General features: G+C 45.1%; 1 protein-coding gene across 1 annotated transcript in view; it reads left to right on the plus strand.

Moving 5' to 3' along the window:
• Positions 1 to 528: 528 nt before the first annotated feature.
• The window catches only part of TENT4B (terminal nucleotidyltransferase 4B), a 41,169-nt gene continuing 28,862 nt past the window's right edge, over positions 529 to 12,835 (plus strand). The window contains exon 1 of the mRNA XM_021536134.3: positions 529 to 1,173. Coding sequence (XP_021391809.3) covers positions 632 to 1,173 — 542 coding nt within the window. The 5' untranslated portion in view covers positions 529 to 631. The remainder of the gene's footprint in view (positions 1,174 to 12,835) is intronic.

The raw sequence follows: 12,835 nt of genomic DNA on the forward strand, positions 1-12,835 counted from the left end.
GTTTGTGGTATTGTGTATGTGATGTATTTTTCCATCTACAAAAAAGGCTGCACCTAGCCTGCCTTTGCCCCTCTTCTGGTGCGGAGGGAAAGGCAGGAAGACCCTGAACTAACCCTAGGCGCGCTCACAAGAGTTTTGGGGCGCGGTGGGGTTTGGCAGCTGACGGTGTGCCGGCAGGGGAGCGCTGCTGCGGCTCTGCCCGCGCCTCTCGGAGCGCCCGGCGCGCTGGCAGCGGAACGAGCGCTCGGCCCTGCGAGCGCGGCTGTTGCCCCGCGGGGCGCGGGGCCGCTGCGCGCCGGCCGTGCCGGGCCGTGCCGTGCCGTGCCGGCGGCCCGGGCCCCGCTCCGCGCCCCGGCCCGGGGAGGCGGCGGTGCCGGGAGCGGCCGGGGCGCCGCCGCCCCCCGTGCTGCGCGCGGCCCGCGTGCCGGCGGCTCTCCCGGCCCGGCCCCGCCTCGCCGCGCTCGCCAGGAGGGGCGGGGGCTGTGGAGCGACGGCGGCAGCAGCGAGCAGGCAGGCGCGGAGCTGCCCTTCCATAGGAGCCGCCATTAGCGCTGGGACCCGCTGACAGGGTCTCGGCGGCGGCGGCCGGCGCGGCGCGGGGAGCGGATCAGCCGGGGTGGGTCCCCGTTTGATGGATCCCCGGATAGCCTGGTTCCAGCCAGAGCAGCTCGGCCCCTCGAACCGCCTGTGGATGCAGATCTGGGAGACCACGCAGGGGGTCCGCAACCTCTACTTCCAGCAGCAGCAGCAGCAGCAGGAGCAGCAGCAGCAGCAGCAGCAGCAGCAGCAGCAGAGCGCCCCCGCCGCGGTCGGCCCGGCCTCCCCGCCCGGCATGTACCGCGCCCCCCGCGCCGACCCCCCGCCCGACTTCCTGCCGCTCGAGAGCGCCAACAACCCGCACAGCCGCGGCCACCGCCAGGCCTCGCCGCCCCCGGGGGCCGCCGCCTGGGCCCGGCCCGCGCGGGGGGCGCCGCCCGCCGCCGCCGCCGCCGCCAGCAACAAGAGGAAGCGCGACAACAAGGCCAGCACCTTCGGGCTCAACTACAGCCTGCTGCTGGGCCGCGCCCCCGCCCCGGCCGACGAGCCGGCCGCCCGCGCCCAGCCCGGCCTGGCCGAGCCGCTCTACACCGGCACCCCCTGGAAGAAGAGGAACTACAGCCAGGGAGTCGTGGGGTGAGCGTCCGCGGGGCGGGCCGGGGGGGCGCCGGACGCGGCCGCGCTCGGCCTCCGGAGAAGGAGGAGGAGTTGGGGGCCGAGGTCCTTCCCCGCCCCGGGGCCGCACGCCGGGGCCGGGCAGCGGCCGCCGAGGGGCCGCTGGGCCGCGGCACCCGGGGCGCGGCGAGGGCCCGGCGGGTGGCGCAGGGAGCCGGGCTGGGCAGGGGCGGCGGGTGCCGTGGTGACAGCTACGCCCCGGCGCTGCTCGAGCGGCCTGTGCGGGGCAGCCCCTGCGCCCGGCGTCCCGCCCGCCGGGGCGGCGGTGCCCGTGTGCATGCTGATGGGGCGGGCACGCCTATGCGCAGCGGCCGGAGCCCCGCCGGCCCTCCGCTGTCACCGCCCGTGCACGTGTTACACTGCCGGCCGGTGCCGCCGGGCGCTCGGTCGCGGCGTTCCGCGGGCAGCGCCGCTGCGCGCCCTGCCCGGCGCGGTCGCGGCCGGAGCGCCGGTGCTGCCCTCGCTGCTCACGCACATGCGGCGCGGCCGGGGCAGGCACTGGGGCGAAGACAGGCACGGGGCTGGGAACGAGCATAGCCAGCCTGCCCGCCGCAGCGCTGTCAAGCTCACCTCGAGCGCTTTGTGTTGCCTGCGGAACAAATGCGTGGTAGGGACTAGAACTTAAAAAAAAAACAATAATCGTCTGCTGGAGTCAAAAGAAAGCGCACAGACTAGTTAATTTCCCGGGGAATGTGCTTTCTGAAACCTGACTGAGAAGGTATGCATGCAGGCAGGCATCTGCTCTCAGAAATAAACTTCCATGCATGTATGTATAGTGTGCAGGGGTTATTTATAGTTGTCGTGGATCTCTGACTGAAATGTACATGCTGATCTGAATATTTTGTCAATAGTGTTTTTGTGTCAGCTTAGGTCTCATCAGTTGGCATTGCACGAGCCCATGGAGACGGAGGGCAGGCAGTTACCTATCTTGTTTACCTGAAAACTGGTTTGAGCTCTTCCCATTTTTTGAACACAGTGGTGGCTTTTGATATGGGTGATGCCCTGGATAAAGGCCATTTGTCAACGTCTGTGGATTTTTATTTTTTTGTAAAGTTCACGCTTTTCAAAACATAACCTTTGCCTTGAACCCTTCAAGGTCTAGATGACGGAGGTGGAGGCCTGGCAGAGCTCATTTTAGAAATCAGTAGTGATTTAGTTGCGTGAGTTTTTCTGTGCTCAGCTTGTACCTAAGGGTCCTTCAGTCCCCTCACACAGGAAAGCAACAGCCTCTTTGCTTTCTGAAGTTGCTGTTCTGTGAGATTTGTCAAAATGACTATTCAGATTTGCTGAGTGTTTTGGAAGACTAGTTCTTACCACCTCTGGCTACCTGTTTCCTTGCCAGCTCCTCTGTTACCTTTACTGCTGGGGTCATAATAATTCATAAAATGACACTGCAGAAGTATACCATTTTAAGTTTTTTTATCACTGTACCTTGGAACTTTCTGCAACTTTCTTCACGCAACTTAAAAGTAATGTGTGTAGAACATACCAGGTACTGAATTTTTGTAAGTTAGTTTTTGGACTCTGGTTGTATTCTGCCTTGTCACTTATTTACTTGGAGGCTGAGAACATTTTTAGAAGTGCTTTGGTCTCTCTCTGTCTTGTAAATTTGTAAATTTTTTTCTATATTGAAGATACAGGGTGGAAAAGGGTAGGTCTCAACAAGAGAGTAATAGTAATGGGGTGAAAAAAGTGAGCTTCAGAAATATATTAATCACAATAATAGCAACAACTTTGCAAAAGTGTTCAGAGTGTCGCTAGAGTTAAATTTTGGTGGAATCAGTTTCAAACTCCAAGTGGTAGGCCCTTGTAGAGTTTTTAACAGTATCAAGACATATTCAGGTATCTTAGTCTGCATGTGTATTGACTATCTAGTTTGCGGCATATATTTACATGATGCTGAGCTTCTGTTTTAGCTATTTCCTTTATTCAAAGCAGAGCAAGGTAGAGAGCATCTCTCAAATACACCCCTACATTGCTTTTCCTAAATTAGTGATGTTTCCTTTTTAAAAAGCTATAAAAAGTTTCAGAGGCTGTTGGCTAGCAATGAATGAAAAGCTGTGAAAATAATTTCTACAAGGAGCTGAAGCTTCCTAGGAAATTCTAGACAATGCCTAGGTCCTGTGAAGGTTGCAGTGTGACCGACTGGCTGCTGGCAAGGCTGGTGAAGCCTCCTGACCTGTGGTATGGCCTGAGGTGCTGCCTTCTCTCCCCACTGCCAGCTGCTCTTTAACAACTGTCTGTTCTAAGGCCTCTGTCTGCATCTTGAGACACTGGGCAGTAAGCATGGGTAGAGAGGTTTGTAACCTAGCAAATAAAGTTGTTGCTAAAGCAAATACTTTAAATTCATTGTTTCCAATGTAAATTTCCAAAATTGTGTTCTAGTAGTTACTGGGGAAAAAAAGATACCAGCATTGCTATTATATCATTACTTGTGTGTTAACAGGTATCTTTTTCTTCTCTGATTGTTACTGTGCAAATTGTGAGAAAGCTCTCGGTGCTTTTCCATATATACTAGCCTGTAATTTTGTTAAATTGATAACTTTAAACATCGACTCTTTGGAATACAACAGAATTGTGGAACAGTCCCACTGTCATGAAGATGAGACCAGATTTACTGGCAAAAACAGTTGAAAGCTGACATGTGGCATTCACATTTCCAGTGCAAGGATGTCACTTGTGTGGATGGCTGTGCAAAATATCTCTGAATATGCAATTTTATTGATCAGCTGTCTGGAAAACCAGTCCAATAATTTTTAGCAAGTTGAACAGATTATGTAAACACAAAACAGTGCGCAGCTAGCTGTCTGAAGATTTAGGTAAGGCAAACATGTTGCAATAGAGATTTTGGTTAGAAGCTAAGTAGCTGTTCAGTCAAAGCATGATTTTTTTCTGCCAAGTTTTTAAAAATTATTATTGAGAAATACACTTAGTTAAGGCTATAGGCACATATAAAGAGATAGTCAAACAAGTAAAAATAACCCACAACAGTACTGGGTTTGGTTTGCAGATAGATTTTTTTTCCGAAGTATGCACAATATTCCTAATATTTTCCTGTGCTGAAATACTCAAAGGAGTTTTTGCTCTCTTGGAGTTAATGGTGCTGTTGTGTACATTATATTCTGGCTTATCTTTAATTTTTTTTTCTTAGTCTAAGTTGTCAGACTTGCAATTCTATTAATAATGCAGGTGTTTGCATGACAGGTACTCTACTTTGTTGTGGCACTCTTAATATGGTGATTTGTGAAATATCACTGTAAATCAGTTGTGTAGTGCTGCCTGCAAGTTGCTTTGCACCAGTCAGAGTCAGCTTCCATGTCTTCCATCCTCTGGGGACTGTCATTAGACAGCAGTTCTGAAAAGAACGGATAATGCAGAATATGAATGAAATGTTTCACAGCATGAGAATGGTGTTACTGTTGACTTAATACATACCTTTAAAGAGTTAAATTTGGTTTGTCTTGGAAGGGTAGTTAGTATCAAAACTCAAGGATGTAGGAGGATGTGTGGGTTGGGGGTTCTGCATGAGATACTCTGTGTGTGTGTCCCAAGGGCAGCAATAAATATTGTTAGTAGTGTCACAATTAGAAAGGAAGAAAAGGTATTTGGGATACTGAAATGGTTATATTATAGCTTTCACCATGTTTAGATTGAGCCTGTCTAAAATGTGAGAAATGAACTGCTGAAACAAGAAGACTTAAGTGCAACAAAACCCAAAAAATAAAGACTTGCACTTAAGTTTGGCTTATTTATTGTAGGTTTCTGTGATTCTTGTGCCAAATGAAAGAGCCCAGTGCTACACAGTTCCCAGGAAGGAGATGTGGATTTGGGACTCTGTAGGGAGCTGTTTTCACAGCAATCTGCAGCTGAAGGCAAGAACCCAGTTAATGTGTGAGTTTAAGGAGGTAAATTTGTGGTGTGTACTGCTGAGAAGAAACGTGGATTAGATAGACAACTGCGTTTTGAAATACTGAATGCACGTTTTGAAGTACTGATGGAAACTTTGCCATGAAAGGGAGAGAATCCTGTGACCCCCACAGGAGGGGGTGCACACAGACATGCACACAACTCCCATGCTGCTGAGCTGGTTGGCACAGACTTCTGCTTGTTTAATATAAGGGTTCTCAGCATGTTGCCTAGGATTGCAGAGGGTACCATGAAATAAAACCATAATTACTTTAGGGAAGAAAATAGCTTAAAACCGTAAGTCTTTGCTACAGAAATTCCATTATGAGTTTTTCATGTGAAGTTTGTCAGCTCCTCAGATCTTTTAGTCTCATTTTTGAAAGAAGCAAAGTGCATTAAGGCAGACACAAACCCATTGTCCCAGGCATGAGCTGACCAGAGGACATGGAACCACATTAAGGCAGCTGTCTGACTGTGATAACTTACTCTGCATGTCTCTAGCTCTGTTTGTTCAGGCCCTTGCATGGTATCAGCCATGGGAGTGTGATTTCATGTGGGCTGGAGCACAGACAGAAAGGTGATGTGAGCAGAACAAGTCTGTGAACCTCCTAGCAAAATGTAAAACCAGCTGGAATGCCTGACTTGGGGAGATCTGATAAAATCCTAATCATTTGTGTTGGTTATCATCATATACTCTTAAGTGCTTAAATCAAATGCAGGGTTGTTGCCTGATTTACTGTTACATCACCTGACACAAAAGCTTAATGTAGGTGAAACAGACTTCTGACTTCTGGTGGAACGAGGTGTGTGCATGCACCTCTTAGAATAGTTGCATGTGGTTTAGATTCGGTGAACTCACATACATTAAAACATAGGCTGCAGGTGAATTCACTGTGAACATCACATGTAAAAAGGAGTTATTTGGAAAGATCCATAGACACAAATCTGCTTGCTTCCTGAAAGAGCCTCCTAGAGCAGTACTGTGCTCCATAGCTGCGTGTGCCAGCTGTGAAGTGGAAGTGCAGGGATGTGAGTGGAGTGCAGCTCCTTTCTTGTGCCCATCTGATGAGAGCCACTGTCACTCTGTCTTGTCCTGAGTCATGCCACAGCACCGTCCTGGCAGTACCCTTGTGACAGCTTGTGCAGCTCTTGGAGCAGTCAGCTGTGTTTTATGGAAGTGAAACCGGATATTTCCCCACAGCCTCCTGTAGTAAGACATGACTTCTTTTGGAAGGGCTGGGAGAGAGAAATATGTTTCCTAGGGATGAAGATGCAGACTAAAGGCAGTTTGATTAAACCTTTTGAGAAATATATGGTGAATATTATATAACAGTATTACTTGAGGTTGCAGAATTTTGGAATAGGGCCAACATTTCAGTGTGTTTTGTTTAAACAGTTTAAGGAGGACTTCAGAGGCCGCTGATTTCTGCATGTGCAAGGGAACAGCATGTGGATGTATTCTTGCGAGCTGTTCTGTTTTCTTCAGTTCATATCTTCTGTCTGGGACTTGGATACCTATTTACCTTGGAGTAGCTATATAAGGAACACAAGTTTGGCAGACTGTTTTTTTGGTAGATGAAGATGTCTATATTAAGTAATAGGAAGAGTGTGTCATTCCCTCTTGTGTGCTTGCTGATTCCCAAGAGCTGCTGTGTGTTTTATGCAGCAGTATGCATTGAAGAAGGAGTACCTGTTCACCCCAAAACTTTATTAGTGTTATATTAAACCATGTTGGGGTTGTAGCTCCTACTTTTTAATTGTCAAACTGTTAGCATAAGGTCAGTTTTTGGAAGCCTGGTGTCATATTGTCAGTTCTGGGAAACACAGGTAGATGGAGACCTGTATCAGGAGAGCACATTATTACTTTTTTCTCCCCTTCAATTTTTTTTCTGCTATCTCCATATTATACTTTGTTCCTGTTAGTTTCTAATAATTTATTTAAAATTAGAATGTAAAGTCTATTTTTCACTTCAGGAATTCACTTTGGAAAAGTTAAATGTGGTTTTCAGAAGCTGTGTGCATAACTTTGCTATTAAAATGATAGAATAGGCAAAAATAGGAATATTTATTATTTCTTTTTTACTGATCTCATCATGCGGCAATTCTGAATACATCTTTCAATGTGGTGTATGTGCTCCCAAAGTCATGCATACACTAAAGTTTCAGAGATGACTGATGCCTCAAAGCTTTTTGTTTATGTTGTATGTGATGTAAAACAGTGGTTTCTGTGCTCTCCTTGCTGGATGTTGGAACTAGCAGCAGGAGCAGAATGTGGCCTAGAGCCAGCTTAGGTGTTGTGTTGAGGGAGGGAGTTGTGCTGGTAGTGGTAGAACAACCAGTGAAAATCTTGCATAATACATGAGATTTGCATATAAGCAAATAAGTGCTATTGCTGTTTTTAGTGAGCAGTTGGAATGTTAATTTATTATTTGAATATGCTGGGAATTCTTAAATTATGAGTGTTTCTCTTTTTCAATTGTCTTTTTGGATGAACTGCCAAAGAATGCTCAAAATGTCTTGAGTATTTGAGTATTACTTTCTGTGCCTTTGCCTAGAAATGGGGGCTAAAGGAAATATTTCTATAAGCAAGCAAAAGAGAGGAAAACTGCTGAAGTTTATATGGGCTTCAGATGTTTTTCCTAGGTTGCAAATAGCTATAGCAGTAGCAATTTGAACTTTAATCATTTTGTAACTTTAAGCAATAGATAACAGGAGGAATTTTTTTTCTGGCGATACTATGAACTTAGGATGTCAAAACAGGAGACAGACATGAATCAAGAGAGCAGAACTCTTGTTTATAGGTTTGTACAAAACTCTCTCCTACACATCACTAGAGCTGGTATAGGTCTTCCCAGTAGCTTTGTATTGCTGATACTGATGTGTTCTAGCATAGCAGTGCAGTCAGAGTGTCAGTATTGCTGCATTCAGTACAGGTCTTCTGATCCTGCCTGTCCCTGATGGTTGTCTTCCTGACCCTTAAAGCTGTGTCACAAAATCTGTGTGACACTGAGCCACACTGATCGTGTCCCTTGGGGCTGCCAAGCTCTCAGAGTGTCTCATGGGTGAGAGGGCAGCTCTAGCACAGCAGCTCAGAGTGAGGGTGAACTGGCTGCCTGACTGAGGCTGGGGCTGTCTTGTGCTGGGATGCAACAGCATTTATTAATTTTCTTCCTCCCGTGACAACAATTAAGATGATTTGGCAGCCCTCATTCCAGATCAGCCTCTCTGAGGGTCTCGTAACATCCTCCATGGTATGGCATCTACCTCTGAGTTACTCAAAAGTGGTGTTCAGTGAAAGAGGCATAGTGTTGCTACAATTGCTTGAGAAGGCTTTATGGTGTGATATTTTGCATCACCATACTGTGTTGCATGTATTGTGCAATTTTTTGTTTTGCATTGCATTTTTTAGTATTTTTACTAAAATGGTAGCAGAGACATATAATCAGTGTTTGTTCACCTCCACTCTGCTGTCACTCTACAGTGTGATCCCTTACTGGAGAAGTAGCCAACACTACTGAAGATGTTTAGACAGAGTCGAGGAAATAGTGTTGTGATTCTACAAGTAATATAATATAACAAGGGACAAACTCAAATATTAAAATCCTCTAGAACTTCAAATCAGGGAAATGAGGGTAGTATTCTATGATAAGTGAGAGGTGTATAGATGAGTAGCAACATTGGCTCATCACCTTCACCGAGTGTAGATTTACTTTCGGTTACATTTAAGTACACCTATTGAAAGTATCATGTGATTCTTTACAATTACTTTGTTTATGGATGTAGCAACACCTGAAAGAACTTGCAATAACCTGTCACAGATATTAAGTATAGATAAGCCTTTCTTTAAATGCCTTCTGAAATACAGCATGCAGCAATATTGTGCTGTAGTTTGAGTGATGACTGAGGTGATGATCTTTCTGTTATGAGTCAATGTGTATAGTCTGAAGACAGGGAGTCCTTCATCAAAGCTTGTTGACCCTGCCTGACCTCTTGATGCTGTGTTTAAGCTAGACTGAGGAAGTGTGATAACTTACTTTCTTAAGCTTTCTTAATTCTCACTGTTAATTTTAGAGCTGTTCACTTCCTATGTTACTTCAGGAACAGCTATATTTTCCTGTGTGCTACAAAAAGCAAGTGGTTTTTATTCTGGTTTTGAGGTGGTTTTTTTTGTTTGTTTCATTTCAACAGGGTTGTTATAAAAAGTATACTCCTTTCTATGCATTTGCATTCCTCCCCCTTATCCCTCAGTAAGATTTTTTGCTATAATCTGAAATATGCATATAGTTTCTGAAAGTGGTGTGAAGGACTTGTGCCTTGCATCTGGCTTTATCTCTTATGTATTCAGAGGCACTCCTGGCTGGCAAGCTTTCCACAGTTGCCAGTTAAAGACAGTGTGATGAAGGAACTGTCTTGATCTGAATAATAGTCATGATTGCAGATCACAGTCTTAGGTCACAGTACTGAGTCTAGCTGAAAAATTAGGTCCTAAGGTTAATTTTATTTAATCTTTGCTTTGTTCTGTCACACTCTCCAGTTGGGTGATTCAACTCATATGCTTGAGGATCTTTTATATACTCAGCCTTCTGGTTGTGCTTCAGAATCAGTATCTTAAAATCATTCATCCGTGGGGAATGACTGCTGTAGTAGTCATACTTGGCAGGTACTCACATGAGAAAATTTTCACGTTGATTTTTGCCTTGAAGAACTAGTTTGTTATTGAGATAAGCAGCTTCTTTACATCTGCTTTCAGCATCAGGTGGAAGAGAAGTTTGCCTCATCAAACTGTTAGATTACTTCTTATGGGATAGTTTTTGAGATGAGGCAGAAAGGACAGTACAGTCTTGCTTCTTTTGCTCTCTTGTAATTACTTTGTACATAATGTGCATTGTTTTCTATCTAAATTTGAACTAACCAGTGATCTTCTGAAACTGCTGTTGTTACAACCTGGACAAATGTGACAGGGTATAATACAGTTAGTAAAATATAAAATTTCAATGGCAGCAAGTAACAGTGTCAGCTCCTGGCATAGAAGTACCTAGGAGTAAAGAAGATAATAACTGTATTAACAAACTTCCTCCCTTGTTTTTTGTGCAGTGTAGTATTTGCCTGAAGGCAGCAAATCACTGAACATTGTATGCTGGAATAGTTCACTTCAGCCTTTGCTCCTCTGAAGCAAACCTGCTTCAGGCATGCTGAAACGTGCTCTTTCAGTTGCTATTGATTCTGCACTTTGTGGAGCTCACAGCAACCCTCTTACAACTGGTCACTGCTGCATCATCTACCCTTTTTTTTGGGTATGCAGCACACTTCTTCATCATCTTCAAATTATTTTTAGAGACTGTTTCCAGCAAGTGACTTGGAATCTTGAGGATGTTTCTGAGAGCTCTGCACAGCCTTTCACTCTACATTTGCTGCTTCTGTTGGAAGACTGTGCACAAATGTGTCAATGCACATGTGGATGGTGTGAGCAGGTGTGCCAAGTGAGGGATGCCCCATCCTGGAGTGGGTTCCAGTAGCCACCTTTGTGATACTAGGTCTGAGTCAGAGCATTAAAAGTCCCCATTTTTCCATTAAGTGCTGATTCTTCTGTCTTCATGTCCAAGCAAAACCCAGCAACTGAGATAGCTGTGTGAAATCTTTACTAAGTCATCTTTCAGTATGGATTGTTCTTTTAACATTTTGGACTCATGGGAAGTATTTCAGTGCAGCATTTTCTAGTATTTTCTTCTCATTTTTATATCAGTAGTTTTCTGACAGATATACTAGCTGAAGCTTCAGAGTAAATAAAGAAAATAAAACCCCATTGTTTGATCCACAGGGTTAGTCAGAGACCAACTTCACCAGGTACTTAGAAGGATGAGATCTGTCACCTATGTTAGAAGAAGAAGCATTTTTTGCAGTTTCATGACATGGAAGCTCTTAAAGTGTTCATGTTTATCACTGGGCTAATAGAGATAACCACAGTAAACATTTTTCTGTGATCTGCTTAGGTAGTGTCCTTTTTTGATTGTGATTTTTTTCGCTTTCTATCCTGTGATGATAAGCAGAGCAAATGAGGCTGTTGACTCCAAAATACTTTGCAGTGTTACTGCTCCCAGCCCATGGTGTTTCTGGTTCCTGTGCATCCTGCCTTGCAAGAAAGAGTGAGGACAAGAGAACAAATCAGGATATTAGCAAATAGTTTCTAATATATACCTTTAAGGGAACATAATACTACATAATGAGTCCCAAAATGAATACTGCATTGTTTAATCTGAACATAGTTCACTGTGCACACCCCTACTGTAAAGATAACAATTCATGAAAATGAAAAGTTACATGAAGTCTTCCTTGTACTTTTGCCAAGTGGATGTGATTGTTCCTCCTCTTTCAAAGTGCACGCACTGCAGTTGCTTTTAAGCATTTGGAAGTGAGAGGGGGAGCTACATCTGTGATACTATGACAGCAGAGCATCTAAACTTGTATTAGTACTGTAGCAGAGTGTCACCAAAGTAACCAGTAATAAACAGGTGATAAACTTGTTTCAAAACAGGTGACGTGGGGTCATTCTTCATTTTGCTCAGGGAATAGAAATTAAACCTACAAACTCAACTTTATGGTTGTAATTGTAATTGTAATAATAGCTTTAGATATTTTCATAAGAAGTTTTGAACACTTCTGATATAGGAAATGTAGCAAAGTACCTTGGGGCTCAGTTTTGTATTCCTTGAATATTCCAAAATGCTGTACAAAAATCATTCCTCTTAAAAAAAACTCCAAAAAAAACCCACCATCCAAAAACTGTGAATATAAGGAGATGCTGGAAAGGCTTAGGAGTCTCACTGACTTTCCAGATGGCATAGTGGCACTTCAGATTTAATTTGAAAATGTTCTTATTCTGGAGCTGAGAAGTTATGAACGAACTGCAACTGTGGCTAATTACCGGACTTAATTTTTTTTATTAAATTATTTTCAGTTTGATCCCATGTTCCTGAAGGAGAGGTGCTGAGAGTTTTATTCTGTTCTTGGTTCCCCTGCCTGCTGAGCAGTTACCAAGCAGGTTTGCTGCACAGAGGGGTTGCAGAGGGTTCTGGAGCGAGCCCAGCGCGCGGGGTGCGTAGCTGATCTGTGCGGCCAAGTGTGGCTGGGAGTCCCCAGCTCACACTGCCTCTGGTCTTGGCTTCCAGGTGAGCAGGGTGAGCCTGGCATCGTGCTGGTGTCCTTTCCTTCTTAGGGACTGCTGTGGGCTTGTTTGGAGTGGACCTTTGAGAGTGTGAATCTACTCTGATGGAAGGAGACAGGAGTTAATAATTACATTGCTCTTCATTCTTTCCTTTAACTAACCTTTCAAGTCAAATAATTTATTAAGTCATGAACAAGAATATTTGCCAGGCAGAACCCACTGTATGTGTGGAAGGAGAGTTTTCTCCACTCTGTTCTGTGTGAGAAAACCCTCTGCAAGGCTTGCCAGGCTTCCTTTTGGCTGACCTGCTGCTGTACTTGTGGTGGCAAAGGTCTGTGCTGCAGGATTTTTGCTCTCATCAGGGTTTTCAAGTGGAGGTTTTTTTCCCCAGCTTCTTATCCTCCAGAAGTACTCATCAGTCTGCTGGGAGTGTGTTAGTCTCACCTCTGCCCAGATAGCATGTGGTGGCAGTTATCAGAAGGTCACAGATTGTTTGTTTACGTGATAATATTTACTACACTTACAAAATAGAAGCAATATACTTGAGCTGTATCA

Source organism: Lonchura striata, chromosome 13, assembly GCF_046129695.1.
Source record: "Lonchura striata isolate bLonStr1 chromosome 13, bLonStr1.mat, whole genome shotgun sequence".
Taxonomy (NCBI): domain Eukaryota; kingdom Metazoa; phylum Chordata; class Aves; order Passeriformes; family Estrildidae; genus Lonchura; species Lonchura striata.